Source organism: Neopelma chrysocephalum, unplaced genomic scaffold, assembly GCF_003984885.1.
Source record: "Neopelma chrysocephalum unplaced genomic scaffold, ASM398488v2 Primary Assembly neopelma1_63, whole genome shotgun sequence".
NCBI classification, from domain to species: domain Eukaryota; kingdom Metazoa; phylum Chordata; class Aves; order Passeriformes; family Pipridae; genus Neopelma; species Neopelma chrysocephalum.
In genome coordinates, this window is record NW_020897720.1 from 13769182 (window position 1) to 13792994 (window position 23813).

A 23813-nucleotide genomic window follows, 5' to 3' on the forward strand; every position below is an offset into this window, starting at 1 on the left:
CCCTGGCACTCCATGCTGCCTCGGTTACCACTTCCTGTCTCTCTGACAAGTGAGGAGGAGGGAGCTGGGTCCCAAAAAAGCATGGTCAGGACTCGGCTGCACCAGAGCCTGGCTCCTGGCACTCTCTTTTCCACCTCAGCAATGCAAACAAGAAAATTCCTGCTAAATACCGAGCTCTCTGGCATCTCCTGATGTCTGACCACAAGAACCACCATGAAATAATGACTTCCCCTTAACAGGAGCTAGGGAAAGGGTGTCTCCAGGACTGCATCCCTGCACAGTGTCCAGGAGCTCTGGCTCAGCTACAGCCACACCAAATTACACTGAGCTCACAGCTCTGCACCAGGAAGCAAGGGATGAGTTACATGCAAGCAGCAAGGGCAGAGGCATTGAGAGCAGTGGGGAGCCCTTCCTCAGGCTTCCCTGGGTTTGTTTCCCTTTTGATGACAAATTCGGATGGGGAGAAACACCTCCACACACAGAGGTGCCTGTGCAAAGATTTCTCACATTTGCCTTTGCAAATGTGGTTCAGGTGGGTGTTTTCTTAAGCTGTGGTGCTGCCTCTGAGCATCCCATGCCCTGCTGGGATGACAGCCTTCCCCTCCTCCAGCCTGCCTCCCAGATTCCACCCTGGCAAAACCCAGATCCCACTGCCCATTTGGAAAACCCCCTCCTGGAAGCAACATCCTTCCTTCCCCAGACCTGCCCACCTGCAGCACCTGATTCCTGCTGCCAAGAATAAACACCCAGCGCTTTTGCAGAAAATAACCTCCTCCTTTCAGAGCTGGGTCACAAACCCAAAATGCTGACAAAGGTAGATCACACCTGCATAAACAGGCACCAGCACAAAATATGCTCCGTAAACTTAAGCTTTCAAAACAGAGCTCTGTACCACTGAAGAGTACAGAGCATATTTATTTATTTATCTATGGGTGTTGATTTACCCCATAAATCCTTAAATAAAGGCACTGCCTGCTTTTTTTTTTCTCCCCCTTTTCCTTGAAGCAAAACCAGCCTGCACATGCCAGGGTGGCCTCAGCAAATGCTCCAGTGACAATTTCACGAAGACTTATAAACTGTGAACTGCTGGCACACGAGACAAGAAGGCTCCTGTTCCATCTCAGGTGACCTTTAATGCAAATCCACCCAGTCCCCGGGATCTCGTGGCTCCCGTGTCATGCTGGCGCTAAGAGGATGAAGCCTGAGAGACGCTGAATTCTTTTTGATGCTGCCAAGCCTGTTTGCCTCCTTCCCTGCCCCTCTGTTCTTTGAAAGCAGTTGCCATTCTGACACAGTATCTCCATCTGGCAGGGTGAATAAGCACCCAGAGCCATCAAAAAAGAAGTGAGTCAATGCTACAGATTTAAAGGAGTATTGTGAAATTTCGTTTCAAACTACGGGGATTACTTTTAAATAGCTCCCTTTAAAGGATTAAACACAAGACGATGGCATAAACACAGTGGAGCCTGCAGACCTCCTATCCCTGATGTCCTTCTGCAAACAGGCAGCTGCTTCTGGTCCCCCATCATCACCACTGTGTACACCAACCTCCCTGGTGCAGAGCTGATTCCTTGGGATTGCTACGCATCCCAAACTTTCTCTCCATTTTTCAAAGCTTAAAGGCACTTCCATTTCCCCCTGCATGCCAAGGTTGCTCCAGTGCCTGCTCTGCCCATGGAAGCAACTGGCACTGCAGAGCAGCAGTTGCTCCAGCCCATCCCCAGGGATCACCAGGATCACACTGGCCAAGCAGGGGGAAGGAGGGGGAATCACGGGGTCCAGCAACGCTCCCCAATTGCTCTCACACCAAGTGTGCTGCATTTGGGATGGGAGTTTCTACTCTTTGCTCCCCAACTAGAGGGATCAGAGGGTGGGAAGCTCTGTCCCACTTTTGCAACAGGAAAGCCCAGAGCATCCTGTTTTCCATCTGAAAAGAGAATGTCTGTCCCTCCTGCTGCAGGGAGGGCAGGCAATCAGATGTCTGCAGTAGTTTGGTTAGGTGTGGCAAAACAGAAAATGTGGAAATGCAGTACATGGTAAATACTTTATTTTCCAAGCCAGCAGGTTAGTGAGGACTCTCCAGCCCTGGGGTTCCCTGGGATCCCCCCAGCTGAAACCCCACGTGTTTGTGAAATACTCGGGCTATGTATCTCATGAGCATCTCAACTTTCCTGGCAGCTTCACAAAGCTCTTCTGCTGGAAATTCCTGATCCAAACCAAGGTCATTTGCAGTCCCAGTCATTAGTGTCACTACAGCAACATCACCGTGTTATGCAAAGAAAGTTAATCTAGATTTCTAGCACTCAATGCATTAAGTGATTGCAAACAACATCTGATGATGCCTGACAGGCTCTTGTTGTCAGGTTTACTCAGAGCAGAAATAAGCCTTTGGCCAGACTGTGTCTTGCAGCACCTCCAGAATCTCCACTGGCTGATACAGGCACAACCCTGGAGGTCTGAGTGTCTTCAGTGCCAAGCTACATACCTGAATACATGTCCCAGTGCACTCCTTGCAGAGGCTGCAGGACAAAGCCCATCTGCTTGCTGGGATATGTGAGATCTTCGTAATGGGTTCCATTTTTTCAGGACATCCAATGCTAACCTGGCCATGAGACAGAAGACAAGTTGTAAATACTGGCTGCCATCCCACATCTCCTACAAGGGGGTGTCTGTGGCAGTCTGAATGAGGGATGGATTACATTTATTAATTTTTGGAGTCAGCTGTATTTTTGAAGAAAAAAAACAACCAAACCCACATCTGGATGAAACAGAAGGAAAAATCTATGTTGGTGTTTCCTCTGAATTCATTCCTCCTGTGGGTGTTGCTGTGTGTCTCAAATGGGCACATGAAATTAGCTTTACTCCACTACACAGAGCTATGCCCCTCACCTCTGTGCCCCTGCACCCCAGCTCTGTGCCCTCCCTCCACAGGGTGCCCCTTGGCTGCTAATTAAACACACGGCCTGATGACTGCCCCGCATCGCTCCGGCACAGCCTGATGAGCCAAACTGGGTTTCTTTCAGACCATTAATGAACGGTCTGGGCCGAGACCCGAAACCAGGTCTGTACCCAGCCACGTGTCACGAGGAGGCTGCAGAACATCTTACTTCAGGAATCCATAAGGCACAGCTAACGTGGACCCATTTCGTCCCGCTCCGCGTGGGCTTCAGCGCTCCCCCTCTCTTGGGGCACAGCAGACACTTGGGCTGAACTCCCAGGGCACAGGTCCGGCACAGCCAGCTCCCGATGGGGACCTTCAGGATGCCATAGCACGCCTGTGCAGACAGGAGGGAGGAGGGTTAGTCCCAGCAGCCAGGATGAGCATCCTCCCAGACCTCCTCCGTCACTCCCACCTTTCTTACGCCGCTGCATCCCAATAAACAGCAGACTCAAAGCAGCACCAAAGCCACAGACAGTGAGGTTAAGCTCTTCCTTCCTTGTGACCTTCCCTGTTTTCACATGGATACTCGTGGCAGACCAATATGCCCTGGGCTTTAATTAAAAATTCCAGGCTGGGAGTGGGCAACCAGGCTGCTCCATCAGAGCACCCACCACCGGCAGTGCTGCGGTTTGGACATCTGCCCACTCATCTCCTGCCTGCTCCCGACCCATGACAACTCAGAGAAGTAAGAAATGCTGTGCAGAGAAATTCTCTGAGGTCACTGAGGGCTGAAAAGCCACAAGCCCATGATTGAGAAAGTTGGTCACACTGGTTACAGACCCAGAGCGGCCCAAAGAGGAAGCAAAAATAACTACGGAAAGGTAAAAAGGGGAAACCAATAGTCATGAATGTAAATTAGATGAGAGGAACCAAAAAGGGTGATAAATCTTACGGATGACACATCTAAAGGAGGCAAATGTACAAATGGACAAATCTACAGCCAAGAGAGTGAGAACTGAAGGACTTGGGTCGCCCCTGGAGCTCCCTGACCTGCTGTGGTAATGCAGGAGGCAGAGAAGCCAAAGTGTTTCATAAACATTTCTGTACTTGGGGAAGGGCCAAATGATAAGCTAAGCTGTATCACATAATGATAAATTACTTTCCACTTTGACCATAATTCATGATTATATTAAACAGCTACTACTAAAACTAGACAGTTTTTAACCAGCAGGTCCTGATAACTCGCACTTAAAGGGTTTTCAGAGGGCAACACACACTGCCTTGGGCACTAACACAGGGCTGTGTCTCTATTTGAAGTGAGGAGATGTAATTAATTCTAGATCTGGCTGCTCTGACATCCCTGCAGAAGGCAAGCAGGCAGGGCTGACAAGGACCCCCAGCACTGGTGGCTTCACGTTGAGCCCAGGCATTTGTCAGCTCCACTTCTACAAGTTCACCCCCAAAAAGAACAGCTTTTCATCCTGCAGGGCATTGTCACCATGAGTGACAGTGCTTCAAGAGGGGACAGGGACAGAGGGGGCACACAGAGATGTGTGAGCGTGGGAAAAACACATCTTCGGTCTTTACTGGCCAAGAACAGACTTTAGAACATGACTTTAGGTTGCCCCAAATCATAAATTGACTCTGATAGTGATTTCCAAGGGGAAAAAGCCACTTTATGAACAGATTATTGGGATAACAAGGAATTAAGGGAGGTAATATTATTGCTGTGAGTCTACACAGTTCAGAGACTTAACTGTGTGTTTCACAGCGCCTCCAAATCTGGCAGATAAATCATCTCTGGAACAGAGTTTTATAAAGCACGTGATTTAGTACCAGACAAGAATGTACTACCAGGAGAGTAAACTGGCAGACTGATCTCAAAATCCAGGGGAAAGCAGGAATTATGACCAGGTGTCCATCCCTAGCAGATTCTTGGCTCCAGGTTATTTATTTCTAGTGGTTTTAGGGCAGCTGAAGGTGCAATTCTGCTCCTTAGGAGCAAATACTACATGGCCTCTGTCCTGGACAAGGAGCAGCTCTAGAAATGAGGTGCATTCCCAGCTAAACACACTTTCCCAAGTCCAGCACCAGGCAAAAGGTGGAACATGGAGCCAGAGGAATGCTGAATAGGAGCAGAGCAGCTATTGCTGTCACTTGTCTGTCATGGGTGCAACATCACTGAGAAGGGGGTGCCAAAAAACCAGGGAGGATGCCAAGCCATAGACAAGCTTGGTGTGGTCCACGGAACAGAGGGCGGGCTCAGCCATGAGCCCACACCAGGGAATGGGAATTCAGTCATGGCAGGACCATGGCAGGGTGGCTGGAAGCTGGAGGTGGATGGTTCCCATGCTGAACAGAAGTGTGACGCTGTCACTGCGAGAGCAGTGAGCTGTGATTTAGCAGCAGGGGGTAGGATTCCACCTCGCTGGCAGTTTTAAAACCACTGCATGTGCCTCCTAAAAGCCACGCTTCGGAGGAATTAATTAATAGCAAGCCTCGTGGCTTGTTATGCAGATGAGGTGATTACAGCAATACCTTCTGGCACTGCAACCCACCACGGTGTGGTCCTGAGCCCCTTCCCGATGGGATGCAGGATGACAAAGCCTGTGGCATCAGCACCCCTGTGCCCACAGGGAAGCAAGGTCCCCAGCAGGGTTGGGATGTGGGGCTGGCAAAGGCACAGGGCAGGTTAGGTAAGAACCACGATGCCATGTAACACCCTGCACTGTGGCTCTGGCTTAGTGGCTTAGGGTGTAAATTGGGGCAGAGATTAAATCAGGGGCAGCTTATGGGCTGGCACAGGGCTTAGGGCTGGACTCTGCTCCCTGAAAACAAGGGAAAATGCCTCTTTCAGCAGCCTTGAAATCCATCCCACTGCATCCCTTCTGCAGCACCAGGGCTGCTGCTGAAAGCAGAGCCCACAGGGTGCCACAGCTCCCCCTGAGCCCCTGCTGTGGCACATGCCAGCCCACAGCCTGGCATTGCCACCTAGGCTGGTTAGAAAAGAACCCAGCACAAAAAAAGCACCCCAATCCCAACCCTGAATCATTCTGGTATTTTGTGGGATCTGATTCACTGATGGAAACCATTCAAAACACCCACCTCCCACAACTATAGATATCTCCAGTGCTCTCCCACCTCCAGGAAGAGCTGATGGAAAAGCTGCCCAAAAGATGAGCAAATGGCTCTCTTTAGAACTAAAAAAAACCAAAACCCTTCACACAGAGGGTGAAGCCCAGGAGCTGCTGTCCCCCACCAGACGTTGCTTCCCCTCAAAGCACGACCAATAAAACCTCCCTGGGCCCACGTGGGACCCAGAAGACCCTCACTTGGCTGCCTCCTCCTTGACAAGGTTTCCCCAAGAGCAGGAGCCCACAGGCCCCCCCCAGCAAGGGCTCGAAGCATTTGCATTCAATTCTAAAAATAAAATTATTTTCCTCCAGGCAGCAAAATAAAATGAAATCCCACACTCATGCAGCAGGGAAGCTGGGACAGAAACCCTGCAATGTGAGACAGAGCTGGTGGAGCGGGAAGGTCCTACCAACCCCCCAGACACAGTGGAGGAGGAGGAGGCTGGGGGGTCTGTGCAATCCCACCCCTCTGGTGAGTGCAGGGCTGCAGACCTACTTCCCACCAAGCCACCAGCCAGTCCTGTACACGGTGCTGGGGTGCTAAAGGTCCCACTGCAGTTCAAAAAATGAGATAAAGAAAGAAGAATTAGCATAGTAATGGATGAGGAGACATAAAACATCACAGAGACCAGAGAATAAGGAGGAAGGAGAAATTCAGCCTCTGGTTGTGCATTTCTGTGGGCACTTACTAAAGGGTTGGGGGTAAGAAAGTAAGAAAAGCAAGTCTGCTGACTGCCAGCTATCCAAAACCCCACTGCCGTGCTCGCTCCACTGGAGCCGCCTGGGAATCCACCGGGAAAGCTCAACAGGAGCCCACAGCAGCCCAGGGGCAGGGGGACAGTGGGGATGGGAGGAACCCAGAGAAGATACCAGAGCACGAGGGGCTCACCTGGTGCACGCAGACGTTGCACTTGTCACAAAACACCATCTCGTTGCCGTCCTCCCCCTCGGGCGAGCGGCACACGTCGCACACCACGTCCTCGTCGTACTCGATGCCCAGGCCCTCCTCGGTCTCGATGGCGATGTTCATGTTCTCGTAGCACATGGTCTCCAGCTCCTCCAGCACTCGCTCCAGGGTGATCTCGTCCAGCTCGGGCTTTTCTGCAAGGCAGGAGGCAGAGGGTGAAGGCGAAGCGCCCGCCCGCCTTCGGGGAGCGTCTCCGATCGCGGCTCCGGAGCCAAATCCACGGCGACGGGAAAAGCGACGATTCGGAAAGCGGCTGCTCCTGACTCGGGATGCAGTTTATATTTCATAGACAGTAACAAAATATTGCTGCTGGCTGAGAGGAGAGAAAGCCATTCAGCCGAAGCAATGCGGATAATTGGGGCTGACAGTTTAAATGTTCAAGGAGACAAGTTTTGCAAAAGATGCTTTCTGCAGCGAGGGCTCAGACAAGCTCTGGCAACACCAAGTCAGTGCTTTAATTGTTAAGACTGAAAACTGACCCTTTTAAAGCCAATTAAATGGAACTGTAAAACTGAAGACAAAGGCGGAAATTGAGGGTAAGTGAGGGGGGTTTTTTTCCTGGTTGGGTTTAGCAGAATCAGAAGGCTGGACTCAGGTGGGTCTTTTATTCCCCCCACACCAGGATCTTTAATGGCAAGAGGTGGAAGAGATGCTTCACTGGAGCTTTCTCCACAGAGACAACCAGGAATACAAGGTCAATAACCAGGAAAGGCTTTTTCAGAGCAGCAGTGGGATACCCAGCTGCCTTTAGAGGGGGGATGCTGCTGCCAGGAGCTCAGCAGCACTGAAATGGTGCCACACTGAATGCTGGTCCCAAAGGTGATGCTTCTCACCTGCACACAAAGATCCTGGTGCCATAAACACATTGTGAGGTCACTCCAGGTAAGGAAAAAAAGAAGGAAAAAGATCTGTCAGCAGCAAAAACATCTCCTCAGCAGCAGGAGTGAGGATCTCTGCAAAGGGTTAGAGGCAGAGTTAAGCCCTCACCACACCCTGTCTCCTCCCATGAGCACTATCTCATCACCCAAGGTGGCAGAGAGATGAGGGGAGAAGAACCAGCAGGGTGCAATACAAAATAATTAAACGTTGCATTTCATGTCCCAGAATGGGGCAAACAGTGGAGGAGTATGACCTGCACTGCTGTCCACCCTCCTTGCTGCAAAGAAACGGGAGAAAACACCTCACTTATGAGCAGAGAGGGAGAAAAAAAGGCTGGAGGAAGCGCTCATAAGGAGCAGTCACTAATTAAATGTTCAGTGAAAACTCTGACTTCCTGGGTATCTCTCGAGCCACAGTGTGATGTCCTGTCCTGGACTGAGCTCTGGAGCCCTGAGAAGCCCCCAGGGGTGGGGAGGGCTGGGGTTGAGGGGGTCCCAGACAGTGCTCCCAGCACCTCTGGCTGGATGGGGCTGGCAGAGGCTGCACCATTCCCCCACAGCCACCGACCTGCTAAAAAAACTCTGTCAAGGGGGAAAGCATCCCGTAGGCGAGCTCGGCAAGCAAACACACCATTGTCTGCCTTTTTAAGCTCTTCCCCAATGTTTCGCATTGGCACGGTTTCCCTTGGCTTGACAAGTCTCTGCAAACATCCAGCCTGGCATTTTACACGTCTATGTCGAGTCTGAGATACCATCTAAGACAGACAACACTGTTCCCTATCACAGCCCTTTCAAGAGCTGGAGCTGCTGTGCCGCAACACGCCAAGGAACCTGCCGGTACCTGTCTGACTCCGGAGCAGCCCCGGCGATGGGCGCGGGATCCCTGCAGAGCCCCAGGCTGGCACGGCCTGCTTGGGGCTGCTGGAGCTCAGCAATGTGAAGCATCCTGCTCTAGAACAGCGAGTTCTGAGTGCCAGAGCTGGGACAGAGCCACCGTCTTGCTGTTGGCGTAGTGCCGGTTGGATGCAACAGGTCAGGAAGCAAAAAATCATGGAATGGGTTGGGTTGGAAGGGACCTGAAAGTGTACCTCTTTCCAACCCTCTTTCACAAGCAGGGACACCTTCCACTAGCCCAAGTTGCCCCAAGCCCTGTCCAGCCTGGCCTTGGACACTTCCAGGGATGGGGTAGCCACAGCTTCTCTGAGCAACCTGTGCCAGGGTCCCCCCACCCTCACAGGGAGGAATTTCTTCACAATATCTAATCTAAATCGACCCTCCTTCAACTTTAGGCCACTCCCACCTGTCCTATCATTGCATGCATGTTACAGAGAAAGCCAGAGCATTATTTTTGCCTTAATGGAGTCCCTTCATAAACACACCACCCAAGGTGCACTTGCTCAACACGACTTTATGTGAGCATTAAACCAGTCCAGCAAGAATATCCTCCTCTTGGTCAGGGTTTCAACTCCCTGCCTGTGACTACGAGCCTGGGCACTGGAGTGTCAGCCCGGAGTTATTCCCTTCCTCCCAACTTTTCAGGCTGTGCTTCTCTGGAAAGCATTAAGGTGTCCCCAGTGTTTTTTCCCCACGTGCTCTCCAGAGCTGCCCTGTGCTCAGAGGACAGGGCAGGCAGAGAGCTGGCAGCTGCAGGCAGCACGAGGAAGGAAAGGGAGGGTGTTTTCCACAGGAATCACGACCCTGACCTGCCCATAGGGTCGGGATCACGTTGGCACTGCCACTGTTCTGCTTCACCTCAAGTGGGAAGAACCAGTGCCCATCCCCATCTCCTGCATTTTCCAGCATTGCCTGCTTAACCCTGGGAATGAAGTTCATGCTGATCCCAAAACTCCTGCGCCGGAGCATGACCAGCCCCTCGGTGGGGTTTCCCTGCCAGCCCACGAGCCGTGTGGCTGTTGCACCATTCCATGGGAAAATACAGATCCCCGTGTCCCGCCCGCACCCAGGCGCTGTCCCGCTCCATTTAGATGTAATTACATTGGGAATGCCTTTGCCAGGCCTCATTCCCAATACCTCCGAGCTCATTGAATCGACAATTGCGCTTGATGGGGATGAAGCGATTAATCGTTTATGAAACACTAAACAATAGGGCCTGGGGGTGAAGTGCTTTTTCCATTTGTGCTCCATTTATCTCCTCCTGCATCGCACGAGGTTCGTGCTGTTCAACTCCATTCACAAAACTGTCATCTTTTTGGCTGCCAAAACGCTCTCTTTGTTGACCGTGGCCAACACAAAAAAACCTCTCCACCAAAACACTCCCTGTGCACATGCACAAGTGACACCATGACTGTCCCCAAGGAAGGAAAAGTAAAGACACAGATAGTGATCTTGGCTACAATTAATAAATCCAGTGACATCCACATTTTTGAGACCATCACCAGGACAGTGGACTCTCCCTGCTGACCAACAGAACTACTTTCACCTGGTTAAGGTATGCCAAGGTCTTGTATGAGAAGCTGGGGAGAAAATGAAGTTTTTCTGAGCCTCCACAGAGAAGGGCAGTGTAGCCACGAACTTCTCCAGAGTTTCTGTCCAGAGGAATGCAGGCAGGAGTGAGGCTTCCACCTCATGCCAACACAATCACCAGAGATTTGGAGCAACACTCAAAACACTGACACAGGAAGAAAAGGCTCCATGTCCCATCACCCCTTCCAGGAGGTGACCTGCACTCTCTCCTCATTAACAATGAGTGTGTTAATGATGATGGGGTTTGATGTTACCACTCAGCCTCCCCGAGACACCCTGGCATTACCCTGCAGTGGGAAGGGCTGTAATCCAGGGAGTGCTGCCTCCCATGGCATCCCAGATGGACAAGGGCTGTCCCCTCTCTGCGCGGGGCAGGCTGCTGGGGGGTGGCACATCCCCAGCTAAGGGAAGGATCAAAAAGGGGGACTCTGCTTCAGAAACGGAGGAGGAGAAGAGGTGCAGGTGATGATGCACTACGGGAGGTCTCCAGATCTGATTCAGGAAGGGAAAACATGAAGGAACTTTGCTCCAAGCAAGGAACTCTTCACCGCATCTCTGCGTCGGGGTCTGCCACGACCCCTGAAGCTCCACAGACACCCAAGCCTTCCACTTATCCCAGGGGACTTCCAATGGGCCCAGCCCCAACCCCGAGCAACTCAGCTCCCCCAGCTGCCCGTACAGCACCTGAAATGCAGAATTTAAATGCTTTATCCCAAAGGGGATGGCTGGGCTGGCACCGGAGCCACAGCGCCGCGTCTGGGAGCAGCACCGGGCACATTCCTTCACACAACGCCGCTCCCCGTTATAATTGTGTCTGTAATATCGTAATTTATGTGGCATGAAGGAGCAATATTCTTCTGCTAAATGAATTCTCAGCTACTCCTTGTCGTGGTGTGAGCCAACTCACCGTGCAGGGGAGGAAAAAAATAGCTGGAGAGGCACCTTTCACAACACTGAGACCTATTTCTGACTGAACTGTGCTCCACTAATATCAATTTACTGAAACAATAAATCCTCTCCCCCTGTGGAGAATACATGGAGATAGAAGCAGCTCATGAACAAACAGTTATCAGGACTGCAGGCTGTGCCATTTGCTGATTCACAGCCTATAAACCTGGAAGTCTACTTTTCAGTAAAAATATATCTATAAACAAGCAAAATTACTGCCTCTTTATAATAACAATAAAAAAAGGGAAAGCATTTGTGAGATGATGTAGGCTTGTCTCTTTACTCTCTTTGAAAAACTGGGAGTGAAAGAATGACAGGTCCCTGATGGGAATGGGGTGTTCACACGTGGCACAGGACTCACAGCATCCAGAGATCTCCTTCCAGCTCACTGTCCCTCCAGCTCGCCCCAGGCAAGACACTTCAAACCTGCCTGCTTTGGCACCTGAGGGGACACCAACCACCCTGCCCCGGGCTGGGTGACCCCCAGGGCATTCCACATCCTGTCCCAAGCATCCTTCAGGGATGTCAGGGGCTGGCAGCCAACCACCTGAACACCACACTGGGCCACCTGGGACTCCCCCAGTCACCTCCACCCCCCCCACGTGCAGGCCCACAGCGCTTGGGAGATGCAGCAATTGCACATAAATCTTTTATCAATGTTATTTATAAACAGACCCTGCACGTGAAGTGTGGCCAACGCACAAGACAGCGAGCTGAGCATCCACAGTAAAACTTCCAGACATTTTGTTACAAACACAGCCTGCTAATGCACTTAAAAGATTTACAGGAACCAATTATCGCCCTTTCTGCCACCCACCGACATCAATTATTGCTCAAATTTAAGATGATGACAAAATGTTTCAGGAGCCACTTTATAAGGCGCTGCCTCTCTGCAGCGATGCTCGGCTCTGACAGAGCTGTCCTAGAGCACTCCTGATGAAAGCCTCCTCGCTCCACCCAGCAGCAAAACCTGGAGTATTGCTGGAAACTACTGCAATTACTGCCAGGAATTTATGGAAACAACAAAACAACAGCCTGACGTGAAAACCGATTGTGCTGGAAAATGTGGAGGCAAAACGTCTGAAGGGTCTCCCACTGATCTCCAGCCCTGCTATTCTGTACATCAGTACATCATATACATACAATTAATACATTAACTTACATGTGGTATAGATTATCTGTTTCTCTAAGGAGCTAAATAAGCCCAGCTCCCCCTTCCAGAGGCTTGCAGTGTTTTCACCTCTGCCAACAACTTAAGGAACTGCCACCCGAAAATTTTCCTGGATTTCCTTGCTTAAAGATAAGCTTAAAGGCCAAGGCTATTTTCACACATGTGGATTATTTGTGCTTGGGTTGTTCTTCTTTCTTCCTCCCTTCCCTTCAGCCACCCCATGCTGCAGCAGCCCAGCAAATGGTCCCATCTCACCTGTTCTCACCTGGGCACAGTGGCTCCCACTGCTTTGGGAGCACCCCTGGCCAGTGATGGAGGTGTTCGTGGGAGTGATGCTGTTCACAGCAGAAGCAGAAGCCCTACACAGCCACCTTTGGCTTTCCAAGACCCCCACCATGCTTTCAGCAGCTCTCCATGGACCTGTCACAGTGTGCTCTCACCTTCATCACTCCTGACTGCCATCAGTCCTGTGCCTCTTTCACCCCCCGAGCCCATCAACTCGCCTGCTTACAAAGGTGAGTTCTGCTCTTGACTTAAATTGGGGGATGGACCCCTACACGAAGAGCAACAGCCCACCAGCAAAGTGTGAGAGTGGCACCTGCCTCTGGGCAGCTCAGGTGAGTCCTCCTCCCTTTGACAGCAACAGCATTAATCCAGACCAACACAGTGACATTGAGAGCAGCTTCCAGCCCTAAATGTGCTCCCATAACAATTCTACACTCTACATCAGTACCTCTGTGAAATATCTCCTGCTTGTACAACACCACCAGGTAGTGGAGGGTCTGCTGGTTCCTCTGTCCACACAGCCCACCCTTCTGCTGCTGAAATGGTACCTGTGCCACGAGCTTATGAACTCGGGGGAGAACAAAGATTCCAGGATTCCAGGCTACACACGGATGTTTGTTGTGGGCTGCAGCACAGACACGTTATAAAACAGCTCCAAACTGGCAGGATCTCTTCAAAACAACAACAATAACAATATCCAAACAAACAGACCCTGAGTTATTACTGGGCTTTCCCAAGCTCTGAGTGGCAAAGCAGGGTGAGCCTGGGTGTGGGGGCACGGCAGGGAAGGGGTGCAGGGCCAAAGCTGGGAGGGGTCCCCCATGGCTGTTAAAGCAAACAGATCCCACTACAAAAACGACAGACCTCTGCCCCTCCTCCTGCCAGCCTGCCCTGGGGAGCACCCTCGTGGTGGGACAGCAGCCCTGGATGCCCTGCAGCTGGATGCACCACTGGATGCTGCAGCCATGGCACAGGGGGGCATTGCTCCTCAAGCTGATAAAATAATGAGAGAGCTGACAGACTTCTGACAAGGGCATGGAGAGAGGACAAGGGGCAATGGCTTCCCAGTGACAGAGAGCAGGGTTAGATTGGCTGCTAGGAAGAAATTCTTCCCTGTGTGGCTGGTGAGGCCCTGGCACAGGTTGCCCAGAGAAGCTGTGGCTGCCTCATCCCTGCAAGTGTCCAAGGTCAGGTTGGACAGGGCTTGGAGCAACCTGGGATAGTGAGAGGTGTCCCTGCCCATGACAGGGTGTTAGAACTGGATGATCTTTAAGGTCCCTCCCAAACCAAACCATTCTATGATCATCCCCTGGGGTGGCCCTGCACAGCCCGGACACGGGGATGGACACCCATGGGTGGGCAGCAGCTGCCTGGAGACAGGCTCTGCCTGGGGAACGCCAACCTGCTGCCTCAGGGTGGAAAAGGGGCTCCTAGAATCCCAAAAGCATGCAGTGGGATGGGAGCAGCCTCAGCCTGGGACCCGCAGCACTGCCAGGGAGGCAGCATCAGGCTGCGGGAGTACGACGAACTGCAGCCTCTGCTCCAGAGAGCACGTCTTCCCCAGGGGTCCTCCACTGACTTCAGCTTATTTCACATCTATTTGACCAATCTCACCTCTGCCGAGGGAGGCATCATCTCATTAGTACACAGACATATCTCAAGTATGCAGCGATGAATTCCCCCCAGAGCTTCAAAAGCAATCCATGTGACCTTTGCATGTTCCTGCCATAAAATACCAGGAACACCTCCAGCTCCCAAGATAGAAGCTGTGGTGGGCATATGTGAGCAGAATACACCATATGGATTAAGTCAAGGGAATACTTAGAAACTTCAACTCTGCCTTCAGCAAAATTGATTCCGACAACAATTTTAGCAATTTCTTCAGGATTTTCCATGTGTTTATGAAGTGCCGATCACTGCAAAGGGATCTTTCAGCCCTGCCCTTTGAAGTCTCTCTAGCCCTGCTCTTACAATGGCTTTGGATTTAGTGGAGATCACAAAATACAGCATAAAATGTTAATATAAAAAAGAAAACTTACGGCACGGCTCCCATCTAAAAGGAAAGGCCTGTGCTGCCTGGAGTGGCATGGACATAAATCTGGCTCAGGGTTTCATTCAGCCCTCTTCAGATCCACTTTTTTTACAATCTCATATTGCAGCAGCAACAAATAAAACACTTAGGCATGCCTAAATACTGACTTCATCTCTAGCACACAGAGGTTCTTTAAACAGCACATTTCCACCAAGTACAGCAATAGCTCCTGAGGCATCTTACTGGGGGGTTTAAAACTATTTAAAGCTCTTTTATGTTTGAAACTTTTGCTCTTCATGTAGAAGTTTTGCTTTTCACAGCAATTCCACCTAATTGGAAGAGGAATCAGCAGGCAGAATGCAGAGAGACGGAGCTATCTGGAGGTTTATCTGATCCCAGTGATAAAATTCCATCCCTGGGGTGACCTAAAAAGGACTGGAAAAGGCATGTGCTACGTGGATCCACGAAAGGAGAGCTGGATGATCTCATAGGTGTTTTCCAGCTCTCCTCCTCCTAGATCCTCAAGAGCCAGTCAGAGATCAGGATCCTTCTCTGTCATTAAATATTTTGGGAATGACATATTGTGCCCCTGGACTGCCCAGTGACAACAACTCAGCCAAACACCCAGGAGGAATTTAAACTTCTGCCTATCTCTTAAGGCTGGGAGATAACTCCTGACTCCTCTGAATGGAAGGGGAGGCTGCAGTTCTCCAGTTAAGTCACGTTAATGACCTCAGAGATTAGCAAAGCGGGTTTGGAAATCTCGGCGTGTCATTAATGTCAAGGGCTTCCGGGAGAAAGCACTATTTATGGACTGCCTTTGGACCAACCCAGGCCACAGCAATCCTCCCTCTTGGGTGGTGAAGGGCACCCAGATCCCACCCTGGAAAGCAGAGGAAGCAAAGCCTCTCTCTGGCACAGCCCTGGAGGCGAGAAGCAACAGATGTGCTGCAACAGCTTTCCTCTCTGAGCACCCAAACCCCACCACTCCCACGGGCAGGAAAATGCACCCCCCCAAAGAAACCCACTGCCCCAAGACTCTGTGCTGACGTGGCTGCCATGGGGGATGTGACTCTGACAAGGAGATAGAGGAAGAAGAACGGATTTTGCTCAGAATTGCAGAGTGGCAGAGCATGACCTGTGTCCTGACATCGATCCACGGGGATGCTGAGGTGCCAGCCCACCCAGAGCACCTGCACAGAGCAGGGCTACAAGGGGGTACTGCTGGGATGAAGCTCAAGCTCCCTTCCTAAACCCAGCTGCCTCCCAGGGCACTGCAGAAGTCGCCTCTGTCCCCTGGCACACTCAGGTTGGGCCCAAAGGTGACGTGGGGACACCAGCAGCCAGCTCCCATCTGGCCTGGGGCTGAGACCTTCCAGCTATCTCAGCCTTCCATCAGCACAGGAGCTCCACATCTGAAAGCCATTTAGGACACTGCACTTGAAACCTAATACTTTGAAGAAATAATAAAGCCAGCCAAATTTAACCAAACTGAGCTGGAGAAGCCAAACCTCTGCCCAAGACAGAGCTGAGGTTGCTGAGGCAAGACCAGCTAACAAGGGCAAAACTGACTGTGATTTGCAAGTGATGCTGCAGGCTCCACAATGCTGAGATTATGGAAATTCCAATATACAGGATACCTACAACAGATAATCAGAGCAACTGTCAAAGCAGCCTCTGTAACTTTCCCAAGGTCATGGTAACAAAATGTAAATCGTGAGTACATCAGAAGAGAGACATCTCCCAAGATCAGGCAATGTGGTGGCCAACTTCTGAGCTGGTTTATGCTCCAGGCAAGCTCACTAAAGTGCATATTCCTGCCTTCCTCCTGAATCTCACTGCAGCCCTCAGCCAGCTGCCTGTGAGACCCAGCACAACCCTCCTGCTCTGCAGTGCATGATCCCATCTGCTCAAGCACTTGGTGACATACTCTGCCCCACCCTTGAAAGACCTTTGCCACTGCAAGGAATGCTTCATGCAGGCACACTTCAGCCTTCACTGACCTCACAGGGTGAATGTTTTATTGAGGTGTTATTCTTACCTGCACAGCAGCAGCCACATCACAGCAGCCCTTACCTAACAAGGACTGGAAAATCCCTCCACGGTCTGGCAGGACTGCACACCCAGGGGTCTGTGCCAACAAATCTGCCCAGCAGACCATGCTAAGCACTAGTGCCAATGGTCAAATTCCAAGCTCAGGTACTTGCACTCGACCAAAATGCACTAAAGGATTTGAAGAATGTGCAGTGATATAACAGCAGTGGTGCAGGCAATGTTATGCTGTGATATCCTGGGAAAGGAGGCAATCAGGACCAGCGTTTCTGAGCTTTCTTCCTTAGGGCCTTCTGCCCCACATGATTACCCAAAAAGCCCAAATGCCCACTCTGGGACACCCAGGCAAGGAAAAAAACAACTGCAATACTCACCCATCTCCTTGAGCTCCATATTGACAAGCTCCAACCAGCAGGCATCGAGCTCGTCCAGGTCATAGCGGCTCATTCCTTGCAAGTAAGTCCTTGTGGCTTCTGAAATCTCGGAGCCAGGCAGGCTGCTCGGTGACACCTGTGAGAGGGAGCTCTCCAGCTGGGGGATGATCCTGGAAGGAAAGAAGGAGAGGTTGAAAAGGAGCTACAACTCACAAAAATTCTGTTTCTTGCCCCGGAGGGTGAGACCAGGTCGGTACAAACCCTACTCCAAGAATGAAAGCACCCAAGTCAACCCACGTGCACTGACAGAGGCCCCAGCACAGGTCCATGGCAACTTTACTTCTACTACAGCAACAGTTTTCCCATTCACCTGCGGAAATTTAATCTTTACATGAGAAAAATGAGCTACAATGGATATGATGGTCCAAATACTGAGAGCAACAGTGACCCCCCCCAGCCATTACCTCCCCCATGAACACCTCCAGTGTGCTGTGCCACTGCAGTGCCACGTCCACACCGTGCTGGGCACCACTTTGGCAGCCTTGGCACTGGAGGACATCCCATGGTGGCCTGTGACATTTGTTCTGAGTCTAATCACAACCACAGGGGTGGGGAGAGGAGTTTATCTGCTGCAAACTCCCTGCCCAGAGAGCGACCAGGCGCCGGCTGTCAGCTCTGCTGCCTCTCCTTGGCAACTCTGCAGCAATGTGCCTGGTACTTGCCATGCACATGTCACCAGTGTCATGCCTAATGACATGCAAGCAGAGGGCAAGCTGGAAATGAGAAGCAGCCCGTGGTGCCAGCTGACAGATCTCGGCGAAGTTGGGAGCTGGAGCTCGCTGCAGCATTTGCACAGCTCACATTTCCTCCCACAAAATCCACCTCCTGGCACAGATACCGAGACACAAAGATGCTGCAAAGAAACAACAACCAAATAGCAACCTGCTGCAGCACATCAACCTCTTATAAGCAGCTTCTCCCCGTGCAAAGCTGGAGGACCCAGCCCTGCTCTTGCACCAGAGCCAGCTGGGAAGGCCACTGATGCCTGCAAGACTTTTATCTGCCTTCTGTCCTGCTGTGTAAGTTAATGTCAGAGCACTGAGTGCCTGGTGCTCTGTGATGTGTCTGGGGCAAAGCCATCGTGCCCATCACACAACCAGATGAATCGTGGTACCAGATGCTCCAAGGTCTCTGAGTGCCAAGGGAAGAAACTTGTGCCCAGCTGTCCTTGGGAATGGGATCCTACCTGCCTTGCCCAAGGTCAGGAAGGAAATCTGTGGCAGGGCAGGGAAAATAACCTGGATTTTCTACAGGCTCAGCATGCAGTTTAATTGTTGTCTTCTGCTGTCACGAACACTGGACGAATTTCAGGAGCCACCAGCAGGAGAAGTAACAATTTGAAACATCAAAGCATGGATTATCTTCATCTCTTTTGCTTTACTTTCCCCACCAGTAAACTGAAAATAAAGATGTGACCCAATGCCCTGAGTACATCTCCAAATTTCAGGTCAGGAAATGAAAATAACCCCATGAAAGGACAGCTCTCAGTCCCCACATCTTAAAACGAGCTCACTGTAACCCAGAACAGGTCTTGGGGATTCAGTAATGTCTGTATTTAATGCAGATGGAGTAATAACACTGAAACTAGGCATGCTCCAGCCAAAGCTTCAGGACTGACATCTAAGGAGCTCCCAAACCCCTAAAATCATAGAATCACAGAATGGTTTGGGTTGGAAGGGACCTTAAAGATCATCCAGTTCCCCCTCCTCCTGCCATGGGCAGGGACACCTTCCACTAGCCCAGGTTGCTCCAAGCCCTGTCCAACCTTGCCCTGAACACTTCCAGGGATGGGGCAGCCACAGCTTCTCTGGGCAACCTGTGCCAGGGCCTCCCCACCCTCACAGGGAGGAATTTCTTTCTAATATATAATCTAACCCTGCCCTCTGCCACTGGGAAGCCATTTCCCCTTGTCTAGGACTTGTAAAAGTCCCTCTCCAGTCTTTCTTGTAGCTCCTTTAGGCACTGGAAGATGCTATTAAAAAAAAAGCAGAAGTTGCTGGTGTAAGGTGCATGGTTCACAGAGGACTGAACCTCTCCTTCCCACGTCCAGCTCATCCCTGAACAGAAACAGGCCCTGGGAGGGTCAGCAGCCAGGCTGGACAGGGCTGTCTCACAGGAGAGACCTCAGAGCTGCTGAGAAAAAAAGCAATCCTCCAACTGCAATGGATGTTCTGGCTGGAAAGAGCTGCCTGAGCAGCACGAGGCTGGCCCTGTAAGCCTCCCCTAAGCCGAGTTACACAAGCTGCTCACCCAACAGGCGGCTGCAACAGGTGATGGTCTGACACCCGGCCAGCCCGGGATGCTCGGGATGGCAGCAGGAAGGAGCTGCTATTTTTACCCTGGCATAAAAGGGCAAAGATTAATGCTCTGTGTACATATCACAGGAGTATCCTGAGCAGGTCATTCACTGTATTGACAGCACTGAAATGCCCTTGGTGTGATAAGGATGCTGACGTGACCGGAGAAACTTCCTGGGGTTCTCACTGACACAGGACACAGGACACCACTGAGAGCTGAGCACTGCCAGTGAGGGACACAGCACCTGCCTGAGCCTGGGCATGTCAGCTCCATGGGCAGCCTCCACCTTCTTTCTGCAGGTACCTCGTGAAGAAGGATCTTTGCTGAACCTGGTGCTCAGAGATGGGAGACAAGTGCCCCTCCCCAGCCACGGATCCGCCTGCCCCGTGCTCCCAAACCTCTCCAAACCTGATGTGTGCAGACTCTCAGGCCCTGGCTTTGCACAGCCCCTGGTGATGCAGAGACCACAGGGAGCTCAGGGGCTCACTGATGACAACAGCAGCACCAGCTCCTGACGTCCAGCTTTTCCTGACACTAATTAAATGGGGTTTGCTTTGGTTTAATGGGAACTGGCACTTACAGAGTGACGCTTTGCTTCTCACCGTGTCACTGATGATGAAGATCAAGGTAATTAAGATACAAACATCTAACAAGCTCCACGTGCTCGCTGGCACTCTGTTCAAAGGTTTGAAACGTGCCAATGCAGAGATGGCAGGTGCCTTCCCCATCTGGGAACACATGGATCAGGGAGGGATGATCAGGTGCTGCAGCACTCGGCAGCCACTTTCCATTACTAGTTATTGGTCCTACAAGGAATAAGTATTAATATGAAATGTATCTTCTTAACAGAACCACTAAACTTTACTTCTGGAGTTTCCTCTCCATGGGCATGACCCCATGCCCCCACACTGATCAGGCAGCATGGGCTGGATCCCCTCGAGTTAATTCAGGGGATGCTGGGACACATTTGTGCCACATTCTCACCATTTCAAATATCAGCAAATGGAGGAGGTCAGAAGTGAAAAAACTGAAATAACTGCTAAATTATTTGTCATACAGTGAGCAGCTTGTATAACCCTACGGAGACCCGGTGGAAGCCTGGTCCAGATCAACCTCCTGACTTAAACAAGAGGTTTTCCTGGCTTGCAAACAAATCAGCAAATCGTATGAGAGGCTGTGCCTGCTCCCATGAGCATCCCCTCCCATCCCCAGGGGAGCTGGAGGCTGCCAGAAGCTGAGGCTCACATGGGACACCCAAAGCCTCTGGGAAGACCGAGCAGGATGTGATGCCCAGAGGTGCACAGCCTCCCATCAATTCCTGGATGTGCTTTAGTGGGTAAAATCATATTCCTAAAAAGCAGCTCACTCCTTCCTGACACAAGTTAACACACCTGCAAAGAGCTTCTTGGTGTTCAGGTATAAAGATCAATGACTGCAGTGACAGTGCCTTGGGCTAGGAAGGAAGAGATCCTGCAATTTAATACAAGAGAGCAATCCTTTGGCAAAGTCTGTGCCCTGCCTTACAGCAATACAGAAAACAGACCAAGCTGTGCAGCCCTCCTCAACTCCAACAGCATCAAAAAACTCAGCCCAAAAAGCTTCCAGCTTTGTGCTGCCCAGACACACTGCAATGGAGACACAGAGAGAAAAAGGGAACAAACCACGGGGGTTGCCCTCAGTAGGGTCTCCTGCCCATCTCCTGTTGGGCCCTGAGAGCTGGGCATGTCATCAGGGCTCCACTTCCATGCAGGAACAAGGTTTAATCCCTTTGGAAATACTCAAGTCTCCAAATATTTGCTCGGTGGACAAAAAGAAACCCAGGCTGGGTGATGAGGAGCTTCAAACATGCCAGCAACCCACCCAAATTCCCTGCAGCATCAGGGCGAAGAATCACGGAGGCAAAGCCTCCACCAAGAGCCAAACCATTTGCAGGAGCTTGATCACACTGGAGGAGCATTCACTCCTTTATTTATCCAGACAGAGACATGACATTTTAAAAAAAAATCTGTATCAGTCAAAGGCTCATTTAAACGAAGGGCTGAAAATTGGGATCAGCCTGAAAAAGCACAACAAACCTGAGGCCATTAGTCTGAAAGTGGGTCTCAAGGGCACTTGAGGAAAAGGAGTAAGTGGACCCCAACACTCTTGAGGATCACATCCATCCCTGGAGAAGATTACACAGTAATAAAATATACTCAGCAAATTCCCATGGTTAATCATCTCTGTAAACTGAATGCTTCACTTGGCTGAAGGGAGAAGGCATTTTTTTCTATATGCTCCCTTTTAATATACCAGATAGAAATAATTAATCCTGCATAGTGTTTCTCATCTGAAAATACTTAATTTTATTACAGCAAAGGCTTTAGTCTGTCATCTTTTCTTTACCTCCATTCCAGTCTAAATTAGTCTTGCCCAGTGTCCATAAATAAATCAGCTTAGGAAAGTCAGTGGAAAGATAACTCTGCCAGCAACCTTCAGTGGATGCTGATACTGCTCCTACTGCCAGCTCTGCTCACAGGGGAATTCTCCTGCAGCACACGACAACTTTAAAAGGCCAATTTAAAGGATGATTTTTACTTTCTGTTTATTAAAATGGTATCTAGCAGGCCATTTGGACCAGATGCCCCCCATCTTCTCATGAACTCAAGCTAACAGATTTTATAGATGCCACTGCTTCTCCATAGCAGAGCAAAATTTAAGATGTTAGAAAAAGAGCCTGGGGGTGTAAGTGTGAAGGATGGGGTTGGAGATAGTGGTGGATGGTCACAATAATGAGCTGCAACCCACACACGAGATTTTGTGACCCTCAGCGTACCCACACCCTGATTTACTGACCATGTTACGCCTACTTATTGCATTTTTATGGCTTCTAGTAAAGTCTATAAAACCATGAGCCAAAAACTATCCTCCCAAAGCTGGGTTCAAAGAAGAAAGGGAACGCCAAGAAGATATTAAATGGTTAGGTTTTAAATTAACTGGCCTGATGTTCAGACCTGCATGCAAGCTGGCTGGACCAGCTGGATGAGCCTAAAAGCATCTTTAGGATCCAGGTTTTGGTGCTAACAGGTACCTGTGCACTTCACCCCTCCCCTCCTTCACTGAAGATACTCCAGGAAACACCTGGAGCACCCTGGTCACCAGCACAGGGTGCTGGAGAGCTCAGAGCCCTGTGGGCATCCTGCTGTCACCCCTGGCACAAGTCACCTGTAACCAGAGCCCCTGGACCCCACAGGAGGGACCACTGGTACCCAGGGTCTGCCAACACATCCTCCTGCAGATGGAGCAGAGAAAGGGCTGGAGGTGGCTGGTCCCAGGGACGAGAGAGGTGACACAGAGAATGTCAACAGGCCACTGTCACCAAACCCTTTTATTTTAAAACAAGCAAGAACCTGAGCAGAATCAGATGGCACTGCTGGGACCGCTCCGTGCAGAAAATAAAGGATTTGCAGTATTTTCTTATTGGTTGCTGGAGCCAAAACCCCCTCAAGATTTGGCAACAGCCTCTGCAAATCCACGAAAATTCCTACGTACATTAACAGCAGCCAGGGGGTCAGGGCTGGGCCCGGGAAGAGGAACCTGTGGTGGCTGATGGCCCCGTCTGCCACCCCTCTTTGTGCCATTGTAAGCTGTCCACATGTCAGGGGCTGTAACAAGCACATTCCTCGCAAGAAAAAGCCGATGGAGGGAACATCACACCCACCCTTGCCGTGCACATCCCTGCTCCAGCAAGCAGCCCAGGGCCACCGTGCAGATGGTCCCCACTGCTGCTGCTGGGCTGGCACTGCCCTTGGGTATAACCTAAACCTTCTGTAAAGTGCTTGTCCCAAAAACCTACGCAGGCAGCAAACGCCTGGTTCAGCTCTGAAGCTCCCGCTCGGCTTTTGCGGCAGTTTTGGGGAGAACAAAGCAGCCGGATCTGGCCCCGGGAGGATTCACCAAGCTCCAGTAACAGGAGCAGCCGTCCCCAAAAGGCACCCCCTGACTGCACAAGACACCAGTGGCCACTGCTCAGCCCCGGGGAAGGTCCCTTTGTGCTACCCAAGTGGCACTGAGGGCGTTCAGGAAGGGGTTAACGCTGCTTGCAGCAGTGTCCTGCCCTCCGGGTACCAGCAGCCAGTGAGTGCAGCTCCAGGTGACGTAATGCCTGGGTGGCTGCTGCGCAGGCTGCACATCCACCCCATCCCTGCACACCCCATCCCTCCTGCAGGCTGCACATCCACCCCATCCCTGCACACCCCATCCCTCCTGC

The 23813-nt window shown here is 51.1% G+C and overlaps 1 protein-coding gene across 2 annotated transcripts in view; it reads right to left on the reverse strand.

Annotated features, from left to right (window-relative positions):
* Positions 1 to 23813, reverse strand: part of JADE2 (jade family PHD finger 2) — a 69636-nt gene that overhangs the window by 18115 nt on the left and 27708 nt on the right. For both annotated transcript variants that reach the window (XM_027682348.1, XM_027682346.1), the window contains 4 exons: positions 17207 to 17376; positions 6905 to 7116; positions 3108 to 3275; positions 2486 to 2602 (listed from right to left, as the gene is read on the reverse strand). In XM_027682348.1, coding sequence (XP_027538149.1) covers positions 2486 to 2602; positions 3108 to 3275; positions 6905 to 7116; positions 17207 to 17376 — 667 coding nt within the window. The remainder of the gene's footprint in view (positions 1 to 2485; positions 2603 to 3107; positions 3276 to 6904; positions 7117 to 17206; positions 17377 to 23813) is intronic.